Source organism: Equus asinus, chromosome 13, assembly GCF_041296235.1.
Source record: "Equus asinus isolate D_3611 breed Donkey chromosome 13, EquAss-T2T_v2, whole genome shotgun sequence".
In the NCBI taxonomy this organism is placed as follows: Eukaryota; Metazoa; Chordata; class Mammalia; order Perissodactyla; family Equidae; genus Equus; species Equus asinus.
In genome coordinates this window covers 23480478-23506644 of record NC_091802.1, presented here as the reverse complement: position 1 = coordinate 23506644, position 26167 = coordinate 23480478, and the positions used below count along the sequence as shown (strand labels likewise).

Here is a 26167-nt window from a genome sequence, read left to right as displayed (position 1 = left end):
TGTGTAACAAGTGTTGGGTGACTCCGATTCACCTGGCCCTGTCATCACACTGCTCCAGCAGATGGTGACATGGGGTTAAGGACCAGAATCCCAGATTCTAACTCATTTTTATCCCATTAACTAGACACTTATGATTTGGTCAAGACTCATGTCCACTCACAGCGGCAATGGAAAACTGGTGCAGGAGGAAGCCTCAGCAATGATGTAGCACAAACAAAGAAACAGAACAGAGAGGCTACATGGTTTTCCCAAGGCCACACAGCAAGTCCATTCCAGGGCTCAGACCAACTGGCAGCTGAGCCCCCAAAGTCCACACTGTGTGGACTGGCTTCTGTAGTTTTCTCCTGGAAAAAAAATAAAACAACTACAAATAAAATCTCAATAAGGTCTGCATTAAATATCTGGCTTTGCTTAATGCCCCTCCCTGGTATACCCTTCATAACAAATTATTGCTAAGTGTACACTGAGGTAACTAAATGGGACTGGTTGTTGCTCGAGATGTTTATTTACAAACCAGCCAACAGCGGGGAAACACTGGTTTACAATAGTTGACCTTTAACCTTTCTTTATGGCAATGACAAGCCAGGAGGAAAAGTTGTATATTGAGCCCTCTGAGTTGGAAATAATAATGCCATCTGCATATTAGAAAAGAATGTCTCTTTTTGTTTTTTTAATTAGGGAGTGATGGTGGCAGCGCACATAGCTGGTTCATGTTAAGTAGCAAATTAGCATTCAAGCTGATGGTAGATTTCAGCTTCCTAACCCTCTGCCTGTCACCGCTGCGGGAGGCGGGAGCTGCCCTTGGAGGCTCTCACCCTCCCCAGGCCCCAGGCTCCGGGCTCCGGGCAGACCCCGGGCTCCCGGCAGACCCCGGGCTCCCCAGAGTTGGAAGAGGGTCCCCCTCCTTGTATCTCAGAAAAGCAGCCTCAGCGTCAGAGAAAGGGAGTTCATCAACGTGTTCATTTATTCATTTATTCATAAGTGAATACATTTATTACAGCAAAGATCTGGGCACATTGTCTAATAGGGGGTTAAACTGCCTGGTTTGTAAGTGGCTTTATCTGGAAAGTGTATGTTTAGTTACAATTTATCTGGAAAGTTTTTATTTATTTATTTATTTATTGAGGAAGATTAGCCCTGAGCTAACTACTGCCAATCCTCCTCTTTTGCTGAGGAAGACTGGCCCTGAGCTAACATCCGTGCCCATCTTCCTCTACTTTATATGTGGGATGCCTACCACAGCGTGGCTTGCCAAGTGGTGCCAGGTCTGCACCTGGGATCCAACCCGGGAAACCCTGGGCCACAGAAGCAGAACGTGTGTACTTAACCGCTGCAGCACTGGGCTGGCCCCTGAAAAGTTTATGTTTTAAAGTTAATGTTTAGTCATATACTTAACATTTTGCCTTCATCAAAAAGACCACAATTACACACAATTATGGCAGAGCCTGAAAGTCTGGGCCAAACAACCCAATGTAAACCCAGTCCCCCAAACCCCTACACATACGCAGAGTGCTAAGTGAATAGGTGTTGTAAATCTGATTGAAGAGAGGAATGCTTAATGAATGAAATACTTGAAAGGCATTTCTAAGGGTCCTGGAATATCTGATGTTTGTATATAAACCATACAGCTAATTGTTTTTCTACGTCCAGAAGGTATTGTCAAAATTAATTTGTAAGAGCTCTATTTAATTGGCTTTAAAAAATAAGCTTTAATATAAATCGTGTACTTATGTAAAACTTAATTTTCTTTCATCTGCTAGAAGGACAAAGTTTTCTTGGACTCTTGGTCTGTTGTTGATGGTATGGTGAAAAGTTTTTTTTTTTTAACCTTTTAAGCAATCTGCCCAGAAAACAAAGATTCTGTGTTTTATCAAAATAATTTCCTGTGCTTCAAGTTATCTTTTTCAGGTCTTTGGTTACTTAAAAAAACAGAGTCTTCTCTACTAGAAGTGCTAAGTTTTTTTAAACTATATAACTTTCTGTCATTGCCTTTGGAATCTTCAATTGTCACTCTGGTTACATGGATAACAAAGTATTATTTCACAGTGACCTATATCCTATTTAATCAAGTGTTTTAAAACATTTTGATATTTTTGACTTCCCCAAAATCAAATTCTAAATGAATTCTTGTTGACCTTGAACTAACTTTGGGCTTTTCCAGAGGACATCTGGAACATCTCAAAAGATGTGTTCTCTCTCCTTATGAAAGATATTAACCTAATTAGACTTATTCGATACATTAAATCACATGGGAAGCATCATCAAATAAGTGATGCTAAACTTCCTTTAGGATATATTGATATGAAATTTCTAAAAATCTGGTGTGTCCAGGTATCCTGCTATCACTCATAATTTTAAAAAGGACGTAATACAAATACCCAAATTTCCTCATCAATTGCATTATAATGAATTCTCCTCGAATTTTTAACCATGCCACTTTAAAGTCTTTTGTCATTTACAGACGGCTATGTTTACTCTGATGCTTTTGCACAGTTGTTCCTGCAAAAGTGCTTCATCTTCAAGGAGATTCATGGAAAGACTCTGACGAGTACAGATCTGATAACACATGAGTTTGCTGTCACACGGGAGGAGCAACAATGCACCTTTCAAGCGCTTCCCCAAGGCTACCTGCATAGCATGTCTCGCTGTGTCGTGGGATGGTAGCCAGAAGCCTGTCTCTGTTCTGCTTCCCCCATCAGTAAAATGGGCCCATTCCATTGCTGGGTGGAGAATATGTTCCATCGACGCCCTTTGCCATGGCTCAAACTCCCACCTTGACTAAGTGGCATGCCTATTTGCAGGAGAGGAGCACCCTTTCCACCAGTCCACCATCTACAGAAATGTGGGTGCTCCTAGGCCCTGTAGAGTATGTAGGTTCTCCAAATGACCCTGCCTCTCTTCCGGTGGTGGCCCCTGCAGCCTGTAGGGAGGGAGTGGAGAAATTCCCACTGATGCCTGCTATACAGATTCCCGGAAACAGGAACAGACCACAACAGCCAGAGGGCTGAACACAGAGCAGGTTGGCCGGTGGTCACTCCTGAGCCCTGGCTGTTAACCCTCTGCTCTGACAGTTGGGCTGTTCTAAAGGGATTAACCCTACGGCTTGGATAATGGGAAACTGAGGGGTGGATGATCGTGAATAAGCCCTTGTGGGGTCAGGATAGGTGGAAAGACATTTGGGTTCACCTGCAAGAGCCTGAGTCAACCCTCACTGTTTTCCACGTCCCTGCTTATAATGTTCTGACCCCTCCTGGCAATCAGGAAGCTGACACTCTAGCCAGGGTAGAAGCCTTAGCAACTGATCCATCAGTAGATACAGAAGATTGGGGGCATAGGAAGAGTGGCCACCACAGTGCCCGGGTTGGATCATATATTGCCAAGGATGCCGGATTGTCCTTGACATACAGTGACTTGGTTAATGCAGCAACAGCAAGTCCTGGGTGTTCTAAACGATGCCCAAAGCAACTGTAAAGGAGTCGGGGGCCACCCACCAGAGCTGCCAATCAGTGAGACATTGGCAAATTGATTATATTGGCCCCCTCTCTCCGAGAGAAGGTCCTAAACACTCCCTAGTTTGTGTGAACACTGCATCTGGTCTAACCCAAGGTTTCCCCCATCCCCACGCAAATCAGGCTGCCACCATTAGGGGATTAGAGAAACTCAGCGCCACACATGGATATCCTCGTTGAGTAGACAGTGATCGGAAATCACCTTTCAAAGGTCATAATGTGCAAGACTGGGTAAAAGAACACAACCTTGAATGGGGGTTCCATCTCCCCTAAAACCTGCAAGTAGCAGGTTCGTGGAAAGAAAAAATGGAATATGAAAGCAGCAGATTAAATTATTAACAGGTGAACCCAACTTGGCTGGGTGGGCTAAAGTATCGTCCCACGCTTGAATACCTTTGAATGATCAACTGGTAGGGCCTGTCTCCCGTATGCCAGACTGGGGACCCCTACTGAGACATCCCATGCCATGAAGGTATGGAAGTCGTGGGAAACAGCCAGTGCCCCGACTCTCACCATGGATCAACGTTCTATGCTGCTGAGAACACCAAGCCCCAGCACGCCGGGGACAGGCGTTATGTACTGGAATCTGCAATGCGACGTCCCACCAGGATGAGTGAGTTACTTCACACCCCTGGGTGAGGCGGAGCTACTTAATCTTCACTGGGATCCTGTTGTTCTGCTGCAAGCCGGACTGGTGGAAACGCACTACACTCGGAGTGGAACAGTCACCATTGAAAGAGGGGGGAAGGTGGGGGTCCTGGTCTGGCATATCCTGCCCCTGGTCCGTCTCCTCAAGCCTGACAGTGCTGCCTCCCCTGGCCAACGTGTGTGTATGCACAGCCAGTTAGGTTCCTAACACTGCCAAGCTTCCTGTCCTCTAGGCCAAGTGGACACGTTCTGTTTCCCATTGGTACGATGATTTGGCTGCGTCTTCGTTCCCTCCATTGACCTGGACGACATTATAGCACACATAGAAGCCATTACTAAATTCACTCAGCAAGCCTTGAACGACAGCTGACAAAGCCTGTCCTTACTGGACACTGAAATGTCTCTATTGATAGGATGGCCTTGGACATTATTCCTGCCTCGCAAGGAGCCACCTGTGCCATTACCCAAACAGAATGTTGAGTGTTCATATCTGATGAGTCTGCTAATGTGGCGTCTTTATTAAACCACATGAGGACATGAGTGAACGCCCTGAGTGATCCCACCCCCAACTTGGGGGGGTTAATAAACCAGCGGTTTGGATCATGGGGCTCTTGGTGGAAAAAATTGTTTTGGGAATCACTATCTTAATCTGTGTTTTCTCTTGAATGTGCCTGTCTTGTTGCTGTGGCGTCTGCCTCTAGTGTAGCCAGACAGCCACCAAAAATGAGCACCTCCATGCTGATGAAACTCCTTGCTGACCTCTCAGGGCACATTATGGAAGAGGGGGCGTGTGAGACTGTAAGACTGGGTCACAAGGTGTGGAGCGTTCGGGGAGGTAATCGAGACGTCATGACCACCACCGGCTGACCCTTGAGGTGCACCCAGTAGCAATCTAGGGTCCTCACCCCCACCCTGTCCTTGGAATGTGCATTCTGCTGCCTTCCCCACACTAGAAGCTGCCCCAAGGACACAGCCTTGGGAGAGTAAGGTGTCTTGGGACCATCTGGACTGAACTCAGTTAAGGACTCTTTATAAACTTTTAAGATCCTGGCAGGCAGCTGTGGAGATCTTCTCATTTACAGTGGCCCTAGATAAGCCTCCTTAATTAGCCCCCTTGCTTATTAAACCTGCCACTTCCCAATCAGGAGAGGTCTGCCTCTTTCTTCCCTCTCTCCTTGCCCTCCTTGTACTGGGGCCAGTTTACGAACCAACACCGCCTCCACCCCCACTGAACCCTGAGTTACTGAGCGTGGGAAATGTGTTTCACCCCTCTTTGTTTCCCCAAAACCAATACAGTGTCTGGTACAGAGTTACAGTTCAACAGGCTGATGGGCCAAAGATTAGAGAGTGTCATCAGGGAAGTCTTCCTGTAGGAGAGGGACCTCAACCTGTGAAAACATGGACAATAGGGATGTGGCTTGGTGGAGAAGAGGAAAGGAAGAGGGCTGCTTCACACGTGTGGAAGGGGGAGCTGGCACGTGTGTGGTATGGGGTGAGTGTGTGTGAGTGGATGCGGCAACTGGGGTAGAAATGCTTACCCCCTTCCTAAATTTGGGGAGGAGTGTTTGGGTCTGCTTTTGAACCTATGTTTTGCAGGAAAACGTGCCTGAGTTCAAGCCCCAGCTCTGGCACTTACTAGCTGTGTGGCTCTGTCAGGGCACCTTACTTTCTTGAGCCTCAGTTTCCTCGTCTGTATAAAGGGGTAATAACAACAACACACACTTGTCAAGATGGTTGAAAGGGTTCAATGAGATGGTGACACCCTCACCTCACATCATATAATAGATTCTTGGTTAATTTTGGTATTGTTATCTGAAAACCCTGTGCCCATCTAGGCAGCCCCATAGGCAGGGGTGTGAGACCTGCGGGATGGCACATGCATGAGGTTGACTAGCCTCTGTCGTTTGTGCTTACGGGTGATGCTTCTGTCTTTTGAGCTCCCACGGTGAATAACCCACCAATTTAATGCCACGTGCTGCCTCAGAGTGCGTCGGACACTCTTCTCAGTTTGGATCTGGTTTAGCAAGAGGGCAGATGGGAGAGAGAAATATTTCAGAGTAGATACAAACCAAGAGGGACATTCCCTAAGCTGCCTTCTTCCGAACTATCTTCCAAGGAGCTTTAAGCTTGGCATGCTCTGGGAACACCAGGGTGGCTCCACAAGGCGCCTTCATGTGGCTCTGCCCCAGCCTGGCAGTGTGCACTGGGTTGGCCACTGGAACCTTCCAGGTCCTTCCCTCCTGGTGGGGATTTAGCATCATTGATTCTAAAGGTTCCAGCCATTTGATCCCAGGCATGGGGCAAGCCACACCCACCTCCTAGCAGGGGGCCGATTTCCAGGGGATTTTTAGGAAAAAGGAGGTAGGCGGCTGAAAGCCCAATTCTTTGCTCCAGCTGTGCTTCCATCGGGCAAATCCTGGGGCAGACACACACACATACACAGGCAAACACCCCAAAGTACGCAGCCAGCCCTACCTGGAACCCCAGCTGTCTTCCTTCTTCAGATACAGACTCTCCTGATAGCTCTGCGGCGGAGGGGACTACTTGTTGCTCTTTCTCGGGGTCCCCAAGGGGCGCCTGGCTCTTCATCTCAGGAAGGGCTCCGGCTCCTTGGGATATTCTCCTCCCACCAGCACCAGAGGCACTCTGGTTTTAGATTGCTCCTTTTCCTTCCCCGTTTTCAGCATCTCCCCTCTGGAACCCCAGCTGAGTCTGATCTGGGAGCAGACGTTGCTGCAATGGAATGCTGCTTCCACCCCCACACCTGGCTCAGGCGAGTTTATCAAGTGCCTCCCTGCCATCTATGGGGGCGGGGTGTCACGTCCTCACTCGCAGGGCTCGTTCTCCACCTTCGGCGAGAAGCCCCCACTAGCTCCCTCCAAAAAAGGCCACAAAGAAACTTTCGCCGGGCCCCCAGCCCCCACCAGCCCTTCCCCCCTCGCCCCGCCCTTCCCCCCCCAACAGCCTGGTGGAGGAGCGGGCGAGGGAGGCCGGCTCGCTCTGCGCCCTCTAGGTCTCGCTTTTCTTCCGGGAGGCGGGGGAGAGACGAGTGCCGGTCCGAGCCCCCGCATCCTTCCCAGCCTCCCGGTCCTCGCCTCTCCGCGGCAGCGCGCTGCCTCCTCTCCAAGGCGCTAGCCGCGGCCGCCGGCATTCGGAATTCTGCCCAAAAAAGGGGGCCTGGAGGAGGAGGAGGAGGAGGAGAGGAGGGACGGAGGCCGGTGGCGAGAAACGGAATCCGGAGTCCAAAACAGCACGGGGAGAGGAACCGAGCGGCGGCGGCGGCTGGGAAGGCTTCTGCCGCTGCGCCCGCCCGCAGTGCATCAACGTGGCCGCCCTGACATCCCCAGGATGGTTAACACGGGGCACTATGCGCTGGTTAACAGGCTCCGAGCCGCCGAGCGACTTGTTTTAAGCATTTTCTCCCTCGCTCTCGCTTTTAATCTTGTCTCTAGTGGCGTGTGTAGGGGGGAGGACTTTATTTCCATTGGCTAAGCCTTCCCTTCCCACCCACATCTCTTCCACATCACCTTGGTGTCTCCCTAAATAAAACCAGCCCTCCTTATCGCCTGGAAAAAATCAGGAGCTAGAGTTTGAATGGGTTTTATATAAACACTCACCCCTGTCAGCGTGCGGCTGGGCTCTCTGGAGAAACTCACAGCCCTGGCCTGATGCTCGCTCTGCCGTTCTCTCCCTTGAACGTCAAGGTTTGAGCAGAGCCTGAGGACTGGGAACTCTTCCCTGAAATTTGATCAACCTGAAGCCAGTTGCGGAACTGCACAGGGTCCCCATGGACCTCAAGGAGAGCCCCAGCGAGGGCAGCCTGCAGCCCTCTAGCATCCAGATCTTTGCCAACACCTCCACCCTCCACGGCATCCGCCACATCTTCGTGTATGGGCCGCTGACCATCCGGCGTGTGCTTTGGGCCGTGGCCTTCGTGGGCTCCCTGGGCCTGCTGCTGGTGGAAAGCTCGGAGCGGGTCTCCTACTACTTCTCCTACCAGCATGTCACCAAGGTGGATGAGGTGGTGGCCCAAAGCCTGGTCTTCCCAGCGGTGACCCTCTGCAACCTCAATGGCTTCCGCTTCTCCAGGCTCACCACCAATGACCTGTACCACGCTGGGGAGCTGCTGGCCCTGCTCGATGTCAACCTGCAGATCCCCGACCCGCACCTGGCTGACCCCACGGTGCTGGAGGCCCTGCGGCAGAAGGCCAACTTCAAACACTACAAGCCCAAGCAGTTCAGCATGCTGGAGTTCCTACACCGCGTGGGCCACGACCTGAAGGATATGATGCTCTACTGCAAGTTCAAGGGGCAGGAGTGCGGCCACCAGGACTTCACCACAGTGAGTACTTGGCTTTGGGTTCACTCTTGGGCTTGGTCGTCTTGAGAAGTGCCACGCCGGTGGTCTCCTGCCTGGTTCGGAGTCTCCCTGTGCTTTGGAGCAGGAGAGAGAATAGTGCCTCAGTTGAAGGCCAAGACGGTAGTTGGCCAAAGTTGGTTGGAGAAGTCTGCCTGCTGGGATGCAGCACTGTTGTCTGGTCAGATGTGGAGGGTGAATGGGGGGCTTGCCGTGGGGGTTTCTTCCCCAAAGGTGCGGAGTTGGCCTCCTGCCAACCCCAGGGAGGAGGCCTGAGTTGTCCGTTGTCCAGGGCGCTTGGTGTCTGAGCTGTGTGATTGGAACAGCTTGTCATTGACGAGGTGGCATTTTCTCTCCCTCTCTGTCGAAGCTCGGAAGTAGCATCAGGCGCTGCATCCTGTGGGCTGGGCTGGAGCTAAAGCTGCCAGAGAAGGGAGTGTGGGGCCCCAGGCAGCCTGGCTGGTTCCAGTGGCTTGGGGAGCTTGCTGGAGCAGGTGAAGCTGCAAAGGTGTGGAAGTCTCTTTGCTTCCCTTTCTTGTGCGGATTCTGAGCTCCGTGTGGAGAGAGGAGAGGCCGGGGACCCCAGGGCTCTGTCTGGTCTGCTGGCAGGTCGGAAGCAAAGAGATGTCCAGGGTGTTTGGGCCGAAGGGGAGGGTCCAGGTGGAGGCCTGTGTGTAGGATGGTCGGTGAGATGCCTGTGAGGGTGAAGAGGTCCAGGCTGGCTTGTCTAGGAGCTGCGGCTTGAAACTCAAAGGCTCGGTTTTGCTGTATGTACAATCGCTTAACACCGTGGATGAGAGAGGAGTGGTGTGGGGAGGGGGTGAGCAGCTGTGGGATTAGAAAGCCTGGAGGAGGAGTGTGGAGCTGAGAAAAGAGGAAAAGTGGAGGGGGATGTGGCTCCCGTTCAGGATGGGGCTTCCTGGAGGGGCCGAGAGAGACAGGCAGGGAGGAGACAGGCTGCCAGGGCTCTTGGTTTGCCCAGTTAGTGGGCTGCTGGGCATCACTTGGCATAACAGGTCAGACTGCAATGGCAGACAATTCCTTGCTTCCAGGCAAGTCTGGGACATCAGGGGCTGCGGGACCCTCCAGAAGCCCAGTGTGGCTGCTTCTCTGATAGCTGCCTTCGGGAGAATCAAGAACTTTCGAGTCTCAGAGCCTTGAGCCGAATTGCAATGGTAAGTTCTGGATGGCAGGTGCAGCAGTTGCAAAGGGACTGGACTCTGTCATCAGCACTTGTCCAGGGCCCTCTGCTTAATGAAGACATGCCCGACCTTTCCTGTGGGGCATCTTTCTCCACCTGCTCTCAGATCCACTGCCTACCAGCCTCTTGCTCTGACTTTCTTCTAATGCTACAACCAGCCTCTGCCCGCAGCCTGTGTGCTTGCTGTTGGCTGTCTCTGATTTTGGAAAAGCCCAGAGTGCCAGGGGGAGTTGCCTCTCACATCCTATAGAGCTGTGGTTCCTGGGGGAGCTGTTTTGTATTATCCGTTTTCAACATTGTGAGGAAGAGCAAAGCAAAATCTGGGTAGTGTATGTATGCTAAAGAGGAAGCAGGCATGAGCCGGGGGAAGGGACCAGCAGTTCTAGAAGCCCTTCTGAATAAAGCAAACAGGATCTCACACCATGTCACACACACATGATGTCTTAGGTGGCGTGGGGAGGGATGGGGAAAATGCCTCGTTCTTGGAGGCTGAAGCCACCCCTTTCTTCCACCCCGTGCTTTCTAGTGCCGTGGCAACGCTCAGCTTCCCCGCTGCACCATGCAGCTCGGGATGCACTCAGCTGTTCCTCTCTCTGCCTGAACACACATGGAACACACAGACGGCAGAGAGAGGGTGGCACAGAGAGAAACTGCAGTCAGTAGCAGATCCTGGACCGAGTTCTCATGCATCCTCATGCTGCAAGTCCAACCAGTGGCTTCCTCTCAATTCATGACCAGGTTCCACTGAGAAGTAAAGGTTCTTTGACCCTAGGTTGCTGGTTTGTGCTTGGCCCATCATTTGAATTGCTAGGACCCTAAGAGGCCAAAGATCAGGACTTAAAGCCTTCCCTGAGCCTTTGATGTCTCCCAAATGGCGAAGTTGCCTGTGGATGTGGTTTATTACTTAGTAAGTGTCATGTCATTATCTGCCATCCTCACCAAGTTCAAGACTGACCTGGTTGAGTGTTCCTCCTTGGACTGGCCCTCTGTGTTTGTCTTCTCCCAGCACTGAAAAGAGGGTGAGCCTCAGGGCTGGGTCTTTAGGCTGTTTGGGGAGTGTCAAAAAGGGCCCCCACTCCAGGAGACCTGGAGGAGTCCCCAGTGGGGAGGCTGGTCTTTTTGCTCTGTGATCATAGTCAATAGCCATGCTGAGCCTCTGAAAGAAGGGACACGATGCCCAGCTTGTGGTAAGACCTTGCAGTGAGGGGTCATCCTTCCCACTGCCTGTCCCTTTTGGCATGGGGTGTGGTGCCCTTGTCCTTGGGCTCCCACACCACATGGGAGCAGAGAGCCTTGCAGGTGGCTGTTGGAGGAGTCAGTTCACTGGCCTTCTATGATCCATTTTCTCTGTTGCACATCCCTGTCCATTTGGCTTATTTACTAGGCTCTGCTTGGGGTTGTCCTATGCTGGGTGGCTTCTTTCTCTAAGTGCTGTGGCTGACTTACTAGGGGGAGGGGATGTCACAGGTGAATCGCTTTTCCTGTTTTTCTTTTTCTATAAAGCATACCTACTGCCATCTCCAGGACTAATGCTTTCACATAAGCTTCCTTATTCCAAGTTCTTAGCTGGTGTGCAGTGAAGTGCATAATACCCTTTAATTAGTGAACGAGCCGTGATTCTAGAAGAGGGGAAGGCTGTTTGTGGAGGTTGAAAGTCCCCAGGAAGGCAGGTTTGGAATTCTGACTGCCGTGGGAACAGGTGTGCTCCGTGCTCATGCAGGTACACACTTAGCCCTCATCTGGGATGAGCTGACTTCAGATAGGCACATACTTTCCCTTCCTGGGAAAGCAGAAGAGAGCTTTGATTTCCCGGTGTCTACTCAGCAGAGATTGCCCCACCGACCCAGAGCAGATGGAAGGAAGTGGGGAGAGAGAAGGCTGGACGGGGGCGGGGGGTGGGGTCTCTGGCCATGATGTTGGATGATCTGAGGTTAAGATTAGGGGAAAGAAGACACAGGTTTGAATCCCAACTCCATCATTTTCTAGCTTATTCCCTGGTCATATTTTGTCCCTTCTCTAGGCCTTGACTTGCTCCTGTGACATAGGATAGTAATACATGCCTGTCTGACTCACAGGGCTGCTGGGAGGATGCGGCGTGTGAAACAATATATGTGGAAGTCCTATTGTACATTGTGACCGCTGTGCAGATGTAAGGCGAGTTATCATCACCATTAGTGGGAGGGTTGTTATTGTCCAGCCTACCTTCCCCGTTTGCAGCCCCCTCTTGGAGTCAGTCGATGAGTAATGCTATCAGGATAAAGGGAGGGGGAGGAGAGGCGGTTGCTGCCTTTTCTTTTGGAGCCCCACGTTAAGGCTCACCCTCACGGAGATAGGATTCTTAGAGTGGAGGTCACGGTTGGGTTCCATAGCTAACTCTTGGTGACAGGGGGCAACCCCACTGTGTGTGACGAGAACATGACTGTTTTACGTTTCTCTGCTCATCACATTGGAGTTCCTCTGCCTTCAAGTTCAGGAATGCAAATGACCCTTCAGTTGGCACAGTCAACCTGATTTCTATAATTGCATGTATTTGTGCTTTCAAATTGTGATTTCTTAGGAAAAGCATGTCTCTTCTCACTGAAGAAAAGGTCTCTCCACAATGACATCCAGTTAAGGGCCTTCTGTGGATCTTATTCAGCTGTATCACACAGTGTTGTAGAGATGTGGAGGTGAGGGTTTGGGAAGCACACCTATGTGGAATTCTTTCATAAGGCTGGTGGGTCCGTAGCTAATCTGTACTCACTTCTTGTTCCAGGACGAGCAGGTGTGTGAAGAAGGTGGGCTCTGGGGAGAGTTCAGAGCTGGAATTCCAACTATGCCCCCTATCTGCTGGGCAAGCGTCCTAACCTCGCTTTCCCTGCTTTTAAAACAGGAACAGTAATATCTGCCACTCGGAGTTGCAGTGATCCAGCGAGCCGACGTGTTCCAAGAGCTAGCGTGTGACACATGCCCAGTACAGGACAGCCCCTGCTTTGCTTAGCGTTCCAAAGAGTACTGACTGAGCCCGAGCTCGACCCCGGCTCTCTTGACTCCAGGCCAGGGCTCCTCCCACTCTTCCGTGCTGTGACTCACCACCAGCTTGAAAGCACAGACCACGGCTACGTTTGTGGGATTCTTAATTCTCATAAAATGGTGAACTTTCACTTCTCTCAGTACTTTCGTTCCTGTCGGTTCTGCTGCCTGCACATGCTCTCCTGATCCGCCATCTTGGCTTCCGTCTTCTGGCTCATGCCCCTCACCTCAGCCCAGGAAGCTCGTGCTGCCCCAACCCTGATAGGAGTTGAGTGACCTAGGTACCATGCGTACAGCTTTCATCACGGTGTGACATCTTAGTGTGTGCACCTTCATTCCTTTGTCAGTCAGATAGAGCACCTGCTCTGCAGCAGTGATGATGAAGACAGACCAGATCCTGGCCACCAGAGAGGGCATGGGCCTATTTCCCATCCCTTCCAGATGGGGGCTAGTTGAGAATGGGAATCTTGTCTAATCCAACATCATGCTGAATACAGGGCCTGCCCACAACAAATCCCAGGACAGGTTTGTTAATTAGTTACTTGCTGTTTCCGGAACTGACCCAGAATCCTTTGCTCGTGGGCCTTTCTTTCTTACTTCTTTACCTTTTGCACCTCTGTCTTCATGTCTATTTATTTAAATCCTACTCATCCTCTAAAATCCAGCTCTAATATCTCTAGAGCCTTTTCCAAAAAACCGTTGCTGATCCCTCTCCCCATGAGCATAATCGAAATTAATCTCTTCCTCCCGTGTCTTCTAAACAGCATTTTGGCCTGTTCCTCTGTGGGAGCAGTCATTACGCATTTCCTTGTGTTATAATCATGAAGTGTTTAGATTAAAAAGGACCTTAGACTAAAAGAGATGATTTAATTTAATACCTGAATTCTTTAACTGCTGGTGATTTTTATGCCTGGGCTATTTCTGTCTCTCCTCCCTCTAAGGCATGATGTCTTTACTAACTTAATCTCAGGCCTCAGAACTGCTTAGCACATGGTAAGCTCTCAAAATGGGTCTTCAGAGTGTGTTAAGTGGGCTTGATGGTTTTTGAATGTAAAGTGACTCTAGAGTGGATATAAAGTGAAATAGCCATTCTTTGGCTTCCCTTTTCGGTATAGGTACCCAGGATTCCACCTGCCTTGGGATGACTTGTCTCATTATTGTTATTATTTTAATAGTATACTTTCTGGTTATAGAGACAATCCATGCTCATGGGAGAAAACTAGGGAAGTGTGGGGAAGAATAAAGAAGGAAGAAAAAATTGCCCATAATAGCATCCCAGATATAATTTCATGTATTATTTTGGCATTTGGGGAGTAGCTGCATTCGGTCACGGAGTGTGTGCCTGTGCGCATCCCCACAGCTGGGATCCCACCTTCTGTACATCTGGCGCCTCGTCTGGCATGCAGTACACACCTCCAGTCAGCGTCAGCCTGCTCTCTTCTTCTTGGGTCCCCTGGGTAGTGTCCAGGGTGTTAGAAGTTCCCTCAAAGGTCCATTTAGAGTAAAAATAAAATCCAAATATATGTCTCAGTGGGTCTGATGAATACCCCTTTTGCGAGATGTGTTTTGTCTCATCTGCCAGAAGCACCTGGGGGTGATTTGTGAGAGAGAGGGTGGTAACTGCCCCCCTTAACTCAGCCTCCTTGGACTTTACGTGCCCAACTGAACACCAGCTACTCTGCTTTGATGGCACTCTGTTGACAATCCAGCTGCGCATTTACCTGAAGCCATCTTGGTCCCACTGTATGTTGTATGTTGTATGTATGCTAGGATGAACCAGAGTTGTGTCCGTTGACACCAAATTAATCTCCTGACCCTGCTCCTTGGATGAGGCCCATGACCATGAGGTTCTCCTTGCATGACCATCCCAGTACATCTCAGCACACGAGTGTAGACCCTAACTCTCCCTCACCTGTGGCATGTCTAGGCATTTTGTCAAAATGGTCTAAGTTGTGTCTAATACAAATTAGATGATCAGGCACATTCCTTAAGATGCTTTTAAGTTTTGTGAGCATTTGCCATGTCCTTGGAGAGGCGACCTCTGCCAGGCTGTGTGAATGGTTCTCCGTAGTTCCAGGCTGTGGTTGGGATTTTCTTGTTCACAGAGCTTTAGGTTGTGACTCTGGAAGTAAAGGTTTCAGGGATGTGTTGAATTTCCTCTGATGTGATGGAGGGATAGGACGATGACAGCGATCTGACTATTGTAATGACCCACACCATCTACTTGCGAAGAAAAGCTCAAGCTCCTCCCCAGGCCACTGGGCTCATGGTTGGTTGCTTATGGGAACGAGTGTCTCTGAGACCTCCAGAACTGCTGATGAAAAAAGCCACCTGACAGCCTATTGAATTGGGAACTGGTCCCTTTCTGTCTCTCTACAGTGGTTCCATTTTCCTCTCTACAGAAAGTCCTTCCCTCAATGAAGTGATGAGTTCTAGAAAATTTTCTGTAAAGTGAATCCTAGTTTGCTACTGATTTCTATAGGAAGAGCTGATACGGGATTCCATTAAAAAAAAAAAATCTCCCAGGGACTGAATTAGTAGCTTTTAGCACCAGGTTTGCTGTCAGAGGTGTTGCTGCGTAGAGCTGTTCATGTTTTAAAGTAACCAGTACCCTATTCTCTCCATCAGACCGAAAATAGACTGCCTGGGTCTAGAGAGATCTGAACGGGGACCGTGTGCTTTCTCTTTTTCTGTCTGAGTGTTTAGGTTTGATGGAACTGCGTTGAAATATTAAGCTTAACCAGCCAGGCCGTTTGACCCATGATCTATTATGACCTGGAACGAATGGCCTACATCACCTCTGCAAATTTGAAATTCCATATGTCACATTTCTCCCATGCAATGGACTTAAAACCAGTCTGTACAGACTGGGCTTAGTGGTTACCGGGTAGCGGATGCTTCCAGAAATACACGTTCAGTATTTGATATACTTGAAGCCTGTGACAGAAGCCTGTTTATCAAGTTGAGCTTCATTTGGGAACAGTATTCTGAAAAGTGTCATCCGTTGGATGCTAAAGCATCTTTCCGTCTCCCAGCTCTTATTTTCTCATAATTCAGGTCCATTCCCTGTTGATTACCTCGGTGGCCGTAGAAATTTATACTCAGAAGAAATAAAGCACGAAACACAGAAGGAACGTATTTGCCTGGATTTAATGACTTCTGTTGATTGAGTTGTACAACGTTGGGCAGGGTAATTAGCTTCTGTGGGCCTTGGTTTCCTCATCTGTAAAATGAGGGGGCTGAACCAGGTGATTCCCAAGGACTTGCCAGCCTGTAGAACTCTAATGCAATAGAACATAATCAAAATTATTTTCTCATCTCACATTTGTTTGCCGAAACTACAACTTTAATTTGTATTTGGGGGGAGGGAGTTGATGTTATTTTGTAAGCAGATATGTTTCTCCATTTGTTTGCTTGTTTTATTTAGATATGTACAGTGGAAACAGTAACATCCTGATGCACTGAGCATCAGTGCCCTAGTGGGGTCGGGGAAGCACGGACCCTACTGTCAAAACGCTGTCCATGGACCTTTCTGTGTCTGGCTCCAGCTCGTCAGTCTGACTGAGTTTCCATCACACTGGTCCCACACTTGTGGGCAGAGATGCACGTATGAATTAGCAAGGGAATCTGTGGAAGATTCTGTTGGTGTTCCCTCCAGAACCCCTTTACTGCTGCTGGGGGTACAGCTCCTGACCTCTCATATCTGCACCAAGAACAGGAGGATGCCCTTGGTCCACTGCTGCTGCCTCTCCTGGAGATGCCTGAGAAGGCATGCACCTCCCTGCCACCGGGGGGCAGCCAGTGGCCAGTGACTCAGTGTCACAGGAGTACAAAATGCCAGTCATCTGGCCTCAAGATGGAACAAATTGCGGTGCTATTCACACTTCAGAGCTTCCCATGGGATCAGGCTTAGCTAGACTTCTTGGCTTCCCTTTTCTCCCTGCCCCATCCTGCATGCCTCCCTCCCTTCCAGGCTTTTCCTGAGGTCATTCCCTCAATAAGTCACCTGGACAAGAAACCCCATGTCAGGCTCTGCTATGGAACCCAACCTATGTAGCCATTAGTTTTAGCTTCTCCATCTGGTAACAGGGAGAATAGCCTAGTCGTACGGACCTACGTCTGGCTTAGAAAGAAGTACATGGCTTAAAAGACTTTAAAAGACGTTCTAGATCTTGGAGTAGAAGATCCTTGGACTTTCTAGATCTCTGTCCTCAACTGAGGCCTGTAACAATTTCCAAGGGAGATTTTTCATAATTCAAATGAGCATCTCTCTGATTAGGATTCACTCGTCTGGGCACAGCTAGTTTGTTCCCCTTTGGAGTTTTTTGCCTGAGGAAAGCCGCTCTCAAAGTTGCCCACATCCTCAGAGCCGAGCTATTGCTATTCTTCCAGCTTCTGCCTCCCCCCTAAGCTGCTCACATTCTAGCTCACACGTTTATTAACACCTGCATTCTCATCGTTTCCCAGTGCCACTCTCTTTGAAAACTTCCCTTCCCACCCTCCTACCAGCCTTCAATGCCATTTCTTCCTGGCTGTGCATCAGTCTGGCTTCAAGCCACAGGGAGGAGGCAACTGCCTTTGATGTTGGCAGTGGCTCGGGCCCATCTATAAAGCAGGAGGCAGTGAGAGATGTACGGCTGACCAGGGGTGATACTCCTCATATGTCACCAAAACCGTGAGTGATGAGCGGCATAGGAAAGAACCGAGGCTGGTTAGCCTGAAAGGAGGAGTGGATGACTCAAGGCAGGATGAGTGCTGTCTTCAAACTCTTCATAGAGAAGAGGGATGAGGCTTTCTTTGTGCGAGGCCAGAGGGCAGAGCTAGCACTGATGTGGGGACAGAAGTTCAGAGGGGTGGATATCAGCTGCCTGAGAGGAGCTGTCCTGGGTGTTCAGAGGACCCACACTCTGTCATCAGCTCTAGCTGAGGCCATGCAGTTGCTTATTGGCAATGCTGTCAGGGTGAATCAATGTCAGGGAAGGAGCTGGATTTAATGACCCCTAAAGTTCCTTCCGACTCTGAACATCTTTGATTTATTTCCTTCCTGAACAGATATTCGGGGTCAGAGGTGAGGACCTTTGGCAGATGGCATTGGAAAGACCTGATAATAGACGCAAATCAGCACATCCAGCCTGCAGAACACCACCCCCCCCCACCCCCCTTTCCCAATACTGGTGTGGCCTTGAGGCTGTTTCAGAAGCCGGGAATAAGAATGGTGCTGAGGAAGAATCTTTGGAGGCAAAAGAGCAGATATTCAGCGCATCCAGAGACAGGGCGGAAGTGTGCGGGTGGTGGTACCCAGGGCTTGACGTGGCTGTTAATTGACCTGGCCCCCGGAAGTGAGTATGCTCGGCTTCTCCAGAAGCGGTTCCCAGAGGAGATCGCTACAAATTCTGGGTGCTGGATCCAGTCCTAGAGAGCAAGTCTTGGGTGTGGTTGGGCCTGGCCTCGTTCTGTGTGGGGGCTGGGGAGACTGAGAGGCACATCAATTAGAGGTAGCGCTGGGGTGGGTGGGGCTAGAGATAGACCCCGCCCTAGGGGCTGGGAAGGTAGGGAGAAGGCGCTGCCCAGCGCACCGGGGGATTGTGGCAAGGGTTGGAAGGATGAAGGGGCTCTGGCACCTGAGGAAATTACATAAGGAGATATTTTAGCCTTATGGTGCAATCGTGGAATTTGGTGCCAGACAGGTGTAGGCTCCAGGCTTGCATGACTGTGATTTTTTGACGACTTAGTCAAATTCTTATTAGAAACATATATTTGGTCTTCATCCCCTATTCCTGCAAGAATAGAGATGCTACAAGAGCTTTAAAAATCCTTGGAATTTCCTGAGGGATGGGGATGAGAGGAACATCATTTTTATTCTTCTTAAGGCCCTTTCAACCATACCTGAGTTTATGCTAATGAAGTGACTCTTGGTGGCCCCTAGATAGCTTCAGGATGGGGGCTGGTTGCCAGAGGAACCAACCGTGTGGTTTGAAGGTGGGAGCCTGAGTTAGTCACCAATGGCCAGTGATTGACTCCATCATGCCAACATAATGGAACCTCCGTAAAAACCTCTAAACGAAGGGACCCAGAGAGCTTCTGGGTTGGTGAACATGTGGAGGTGCTGGGAGGCTGGCACACCCGGAGAGGGCGTGGAAAAGCATCATGCCCCCTCCCGGTACCTTCCCTATGCGTCTTTTCCATGTGGCTACTCCTGAGTAGTATTTTTTATAATAAACCAGCAATAGTAACTAAACTTTTCCTGATTTCCTTGAGCCATTCTAGCAAATTATCGAACTTGAGGAGGAAGTCGTGGGGATCCTTGATTTATAGCCAGTTGGTCAGAAGTGCAGGTGGCCTGGACTCCTGATGGCCGTCTGAAGCGGGGGGCAGTCTTGTGAGATGAGCCCTTGCCCTGTGGGGTCTGTGCTAACTCCTAATGGTCGGGGTCAGAATTGCTCGGTGCGAGGGGAAAACCCACACGTTTAGTGTCGGAAGTGGGGTGTTCTGTGACTAAAAACAGACCTTAGTAATGACTTTGTGCAAATTACTTACTCTTTCCAGGCCTCAGTTTCCTCCTCTGTTAAATAAGAATAATAGCGGCCTTTACTTCACTGGACTGTTTCTGGCAGTTGAATGACATAACATAAGTGAAACTTTTAGAATTGGGCCAGATGTAGAGTGTTAGCTATTTTGTTGCTGGTGTTATTTTTATTACTACTGAGATGAGCTGGCGATAAAACATAGTGACGAGGGATCCAAGAGCAAAAGGATTTTTTGGGAAATCCACATTGACGTCAGTGAGTTCCAAGTATGAGGGATGAGCTGCAATCGAGGCGGGCGCCCAGCTAGCTCCTGCTGTTGCTGTAGGGTGTCAGCTACTGTAGACACCCAGCCTATGTCAGAAAGCAGAATCTCTTCCCTTTGGTCAGCTCGGTGTAGCTTACAAAACCTGTTAATAATCGCTAACATTTTCTGAGTACGTAGTAATTCCCAGGCACTGTTCTAAATTAACCATTTCACACAAATCACCTGTCAGTCTTCACAACAGCCCAGTGAAATATGGAACATTCGTAGCTCTGTTTTTTTGTATGGAAAACATTGAGGCTCAGAAAGTTTAAAGGATGGACCCAAAGTCGCTCAGCTAGTGATTGGTGGAAGTGGGATTTGAACCAGGTACTCTGGTTCCAGATCTTCAGTGCTTTCTTTCTAAGATGCTATTTGATCCTCAGGATAACTCTGAAAGTGGAAAGACAACCATGTATCTGTTTCACAGTTGATCATAGGTAAGGCTCAGAGAGGTCTAGTGACCGGCACAGGGTCACTCAGCAAGAAAGTGGCCCTGTTGGAGATTAGAGGTCATGCCTCCTGGTTCCCTTTGAGGCTTCTCTGTGATGACATCAAGCTTATTTGTGTAGGGCTGAGCCGAGTGAAGTCAGGTCATATATCAGCAAGTCTGCAGCTCGAAAGGTTGGATTTAGGCCCGAGGTCCCTCAATTTATCTGCATCCTCCTTTGGGAACCAGGAGTTGGGCAGCTGCCAGAGCTGAAGCAGAGCCGGGAGGCGAGTGGGTGCAGGGGAAGCCTCAACTTGAAGCTGTAGTGCCTGGCTGTCCGTGGAACCATCTGTCTCTTACCTGCATCCCTTGCCTTTGTGCAGGTAAACTGAGACAAGAGGCAGAGGCTGTCCAGCTGTCTGCGGCTGAAGGCTGGATGCAGGGTTGTGTGCTGCCAGAGAATATTCCAGCTTTCCAGAACAAGCCCTTCCAGCTACGATTCCAGCCCTAGAGGAGAAGGAGCAGCACAGATGCAGGCAAAAGACTGGTTCTGAGAGATGGCCCTCCCCAGACCTTTCCCTTTGATGAACATCCAGGTGGTTTCTGCGCTGATGTCATGTGTCTCGGGTGCAGCTGACTTCACTGGGAGGACAGCCGGGCCATTGCGCTTCAACTTCGTGAATTACACTTTCCCTATTAAAGGGAAGGCGGGCCTGGGATCCTGCTGCCACAATGGCTTATTGCAAGCACATCTCCGGGAGCTGGACATAGTCTTGTGCTCCTCCTGACCTCCCAGCTCAGGAGATCTGCACTGCATCCTCTGTCCTCTCCTGCCTGGTCTCTGGTTCAGGAAGGCACAGGTGCAAGTGCCGGGCAGCTCCACAGCGCCCCCTACAGGCAAGCTGAGAAGCTGGGGAAGGCTCTTCTTGCCAGGGTAACACTTGCTATCTCTCCAAGTTGCCACACGGGAGGCTCAGGGCTCTGATGGTAGAACTGAGCATCCGTTTTCAGATATGCATGTAATTCTGCCCTGCTGGCTCTTTCTGCCTCCACTTCTCCACTTTAAATCCAACTGTGGGTGGCAGAAATGATAAATTTTGGAGAAACAGAGGTGTTTAAGGAACCAAGTGGCAAGAGCTTGGCATTGAGAGCTTCAAATTCTAAATCAGTGACTTGAATTTGAAGGTCCAGTCCAGGTGTGCTCTGACTAATTTGCAGGTGGCAGTGTAGCACAATGGTTAAGAGCTGGGGCTCCTGAGTTGACTCTCTCTCCAATCATATACTGGTTACATGACCTTGGGCAAGTTATTCAATTAGGTTTGGGGATAATTAAATAATTTGTACAGTGTGCAGCACAGTAGAGCTCAACCCACATGAGTTTCTTCTCATTCTTGTCCCTCTTGCCCTCTCCATCTCCACAGACTTTTTTTGTTTTTTAAAGATTTTTAATTTTTTCCTTTTTCTCCCCAAAGCCCCCCGGTACATAGTTGTGTATTCTTCGTTGTGGGTTCTTCTAGTTGTGGCATGTGGGACTCTGCCTCAGCGTGGTCTGACGAGCAGTGCCATGTCCGCACCCAGGATTCGAACCAACGAAACACTGGGCCGCCTGCAGCGGAGCGCGCAAACTTAACCACTCGGCCACGGGGCCAGCCCCAATCTCCACAGACTTTTTGACTTCTCATCCAGCACTACATTTTTCTGTTTCCTCTTTTCTGTTCCTTTAACTAAAGATTTTCTCTTGAGGTCCTCTGGGCTTTTGCTTTCTTCTCCCCTACTGGATGTGGCGATGGAGGGACCTCTCTCCAGAGCAGGAGCGATTGCAAAGGAGCTCTAGCATGTCCGTGATGGTGATATAGGGAATTTCGGGTGCCCACGTTCTTCCTGGTGGCCCTGAGAGATGTCCGTCCCTCTCTTCATGGAGGGCGAGAAGGCAGCCGACGAGGGAGAAGCATCTCCATGAACTGGAAGTAACAGTGTCTTCTGAAGTTTGGGCCAAGCCTGCGCCTGCCTTCCTGGAATGATTTCTTAGCAGAACACCTTCCATCCCTTGGGCCTGTTAGCTATTTCAGGGACATTTTAAGTGGCTATTAACAAATGTTGAATTATGGCTGCAAACCTCTGGGAGCTCAAGTGACATTCACATGAATCACCAGTGAGCTCTGTGCAGTCAAGGCTGCCACACTGGGCCGGAATTAAACAAACAGGGGCCATTGTTCTCCTCGAAGCAATGAGGCAAGAACGCTGCTCCTTGGAGCCTGGGATCACAGGCAGCATGCCCCTTAGAAGGAAGACACTGTCCAGGACACATCGCTCGTCACTGCAGGGCAGACAGACGCTCTCTAGTTTGCAGAGAGCCGTATTTCAGCTCAACATCTAGAGGATTTACCAACAGTCAGCATGTCTAGGGGACGCCAGCCAATCTCAGGGGTTATGGCTTACCAGGCACATTGATTCGAAAAACATCTACTGAGTGCTTCCTACGTTCTGGGCTAAGCTCTGGAGAAATGGCAATGAGTAAGGCCCGGTGCAGGAATTCAAGGAGCTCACAGTCTAGCGGGGAGGCTGAGCAGGTCAAAACCAAAGTTTGCACCAGGCCCAGAGGCAACACAGGGTAGGCTCCAGAATCTCCCAAGAGAATATGCTATGTATCCATTTTTTCTTTTGAAACAATTTCAAACATATGAACATAGCAAGACTAGTGCAAAGACTTCCTGTGCATCCTTTCTCCAGTGGTCCCAATGATGTCCTCGCTGGCCAAACGACCCCATCCTTTGCTGTCAGATCTCTCAAGTCTCCTTTACTCTGGAACTCTTTCTTAGTTTCCCCCGATTTTCATGACCTTGACCTTTTTTTTATCATTCAAGGCCAGCCATTTTGCAGAATGATTTTCGGTTTGGGTTTGTCTGATGTTCCCTCTTGATTAGATACAGATAATGAATTTTTGGCTGAACTTCGTAGAACCGACGCAGGATTCTTCTCATTGCATCCTATCTGGAGGCACACGATATCTACTTGCCCCAATACTTACGGTGTTAATGTTTGTCACTTGATTAAGATAGTGTCTTCCAGGGAGATACTTAGAGACTGTGTAAAACCCCATTTCTCATCTCTCTTTCACCCTCTGGTTTTATCATCTATTGATTTTTCTTGCCTGAATTATTACAGTGATGCTTGCCAAATGGTGATTTTCTAATTCCATCATTCCATCTACGTTTGTTAGTTGGCTTTCTAAAATACAGAAGAGCTTTCTCTTCTCCCTTTTAATTCATTTATTTATTTATATCGGTAGAAACTCAGGTTTCTAGTTTACTCCATTGGTTATAACTTGTTAATGTCATTGTTTATTTCAAAACTCAGAATTTCCCATATTTGGGAACCCCTTCATGCTGACTTCTGTGTCCTTTAGACATTTCCTTGTGTTTTTTGAGCACTTTAAAAATTTTTGGCTCAGCTAGATGTTCCAGGTTCATCCTTTTCTTTTCCTTCCTTGGTCCTGTGAACTCTCGTTCGTTTCAGTGCGAAATGCTAATTAGAACTAAGATCTGGTATGCTCGTTGTTGCTACAAGGGTGCCAGAGTGCCGCTGCTCCCAGGCCCTCTCAGTGGACAGAGCTGGGATATTTACATCTACAGAAAACCAGGAGTTTACGCCAGTAGTTCCAGTTGCAATCTAACACACGCTCTAGGTTTATCCTCTTTCCATAGTGGTCCTTCCTTTCTCTGGCAGTAGGAAACCTACCTTCCATTATTTATTTACGTGTTTGCTCCACGATCTGGATTGGAGACCAGCTCCCCAGGCTCTTACTCTGCTTAGATGCCTCTTCACAAAGACCGGGTCCTGCTGGGCTGCCTCCCTACCTTCCAGCGCTCCTGTGTGGGCTCCAGCTGCTACCAGGCTGTCTTCCATTCTTATTCAGATTTCCTCAATTGTCCCCAAAACATTTGTATAGCTTTTTAACTTTAAAAATTCAGGAATCATTCAAGATACAATCAAGGTTCATGTGTTGCATTTGGTTTCCTGTCTCTTTAATCAAAAAACTTTCCCCCAACATAACACACACACACACACACACACAGAGTTTTTAAAATAGCTTTATTAAGATATAGTTCTTATATCATATAATTCATCCATATACAGTGTAAAATTCGGTGGATTTAGTGCATTCACAGTATTGTGAATTTTAGAACATTTTCGTTACCCGCAAAAGGAACCCTGTACGCATTAGCAGTCACTATGTGTCCCTCCCATTTCCCCCAGATCCCGCCACCTTAGTCCCAGGCAATCACTAGTCTACTTTCTGTCTCTATAGATTTGCGTATTTTTGACATTTCATATAAATGCAATAATACACTGTCTGATCTTTCATGATAGATTTCTTTTGTTTAGCATAATGTTTTCAGGGTTCCTCCGTGTTGTACCCTGTATGGGTACTTTATTTCTTTTTATTACCAAATAATAGTCCATTGTATGGATATGCCACATTTTGTTTATTCATTCATCAGTTGATGGCCATTTGAGTTGTTCCCATTTCTGGGCAATGATGAATAACGTTGCTATTCACACTTCTTTTATTATTGGCTTTTGGAAGAAAACAGACCGATTGTCCTATGCAATTATCCCACACTGAATCCATCTGATTATTTCCTTGTGGTTTCATTTAACCTGCTCCTGGTTCCCCTGTGTTTCTTATGAACTGGGAGTTAGGGTTAAGGACTGGATGAAATTCAGGTTGGTGCTTTGACAAGAGGACTCCATTGATGATGCTGTGCACCTCACACTGCCTCATAGCAGGAAGAGCATGCTCCGTGGTTGTCCCACTCTTAGAGATGCTAGTTCTGCTCACTTGGTTAAGGTAGCATCTGCTGGGCTTTTCCACTGCATCATCTCCCACCTTCAAATCCTCTCCTGTCATCTGTGGGATGACAGAGACCATGGCACCTGCAGATATTCTGTTTACTGTAATATTTGAACCTGAATTAACTATTTCATTAAAAGTTGCAAAATCATGATTTCCCAATTCTGTCATTCCTTTTACATTTATCAGCTGATGTTCTTTTGAACAGAAGAGCTTTCCCTCATCAACTGGGGATCAATGACAGTTCCTCCTATGAAGGCAGGGTAAATGCTTATTGTTGTCCTTTAATTACCAGTTTTCAGAGGACAGAGTTGGTGTAATAATTGCCACGCTGGGCTTTGAAGAATGACGAGTTCCCAGATGGACGAGGGGTAAGATATTCACCAGAGAATGACTGTGGGTGGGAGGGGAGACAGAAGGTTGGTAGGACTCCATTCAGCTGTAGTCAAGGCAACTACAGACTCCTTCCAGAACCCATGGTATCCCAAGATGGGGATGTTCATCTTTTAGACGTGTTTCTCACTGGTCCTGAGCCTGGGCAGGCCTGGGGCCGAGGTAGCAGGCACTAGGGCTGGTGGAGCAGAGCTGTGACAACATTGACCACAGGGCATAAGGCAGGTCATGAACTGTCAACTGTAGGGATCCTAATTATTTAGCCTGTCCCCTAGTGTGGCCTCACCTCCCTGGAGCCACCCCACTGGATGCACGACGCGTGTGCTGCCTTGCACCTGTCTCCAGGGAGTTCATGCAGCAGTCCCTCTTCAGTGGCAGCAGAGGAGATGGGGCAGGAAAGTGAAGTCTCATGTGTGCATTCCATTTAATTAAACTACCTGGATAAACGATGAGCAAAACATTTCCTGAGCTCTTGCTATATGCCAGGCAGTGTTGAAAGCATCTCCCAAGGATGCATTGCATCCTCCCAGTGATGTGATGAGGGAGGACCTTTACTCCTCATGCGTTGTGTACAAGGACGGAGGCACAGGAGGTTAAGGAAATTGCCGGTCTCAAGGTTCATGGTCCCGTTCACTCCCCTATTCTGCCTTTGTAGGCAGTGCATGAAGAAGAGCTTTTGCTAAGAGGGGCAGAGGGGCCACGGGGCAATGGGGCAGTTCTGCATTCTCCTGCCTCCAGCCTGTGTTTCCCTGGACCACTGGGTAATTCAACAGCTATCTGGCTTTGAACCTGCAGGGAGGGACTTCTGGGTGCAAAGGGGGTGGAGCAGAGTGCTGCTCACAGAGGGGAGAGGCACCCAGTGGACGTAATCATGACTGTCCACAGGAACCCTGGGCATCGTGGCTCTGTCCCTCATCCTGCGTCACTTGCCTGA

At 49.1% G+C, this 26167-nt stretch overlaps 1 protein-coding gene across 1 annotated transcript in view; it reads left to right on the top strand.

Annotated features, from left to right (window-relative positions):
• Positions 1-7264: 7264 nt before the first annotated feature.
• ASIC2 (acid sensing ion channel subunit 2) overlaps positions 7265-26167 on the top strand; it is a 994854-nt gene continuing 975951 nt past the window's right edge. The window contains exon 1 of the mRNA XM_044744752.2: positions 7265-8499. Within this exon, the coding sequence (XP_044600687.1) occupies positions 7945-8499 (555 nt within the window). The 5' untranslated portion in view covers positions 7265-7944. The remainder of the gene's footprint in view (positions 8500-26167) is intronic.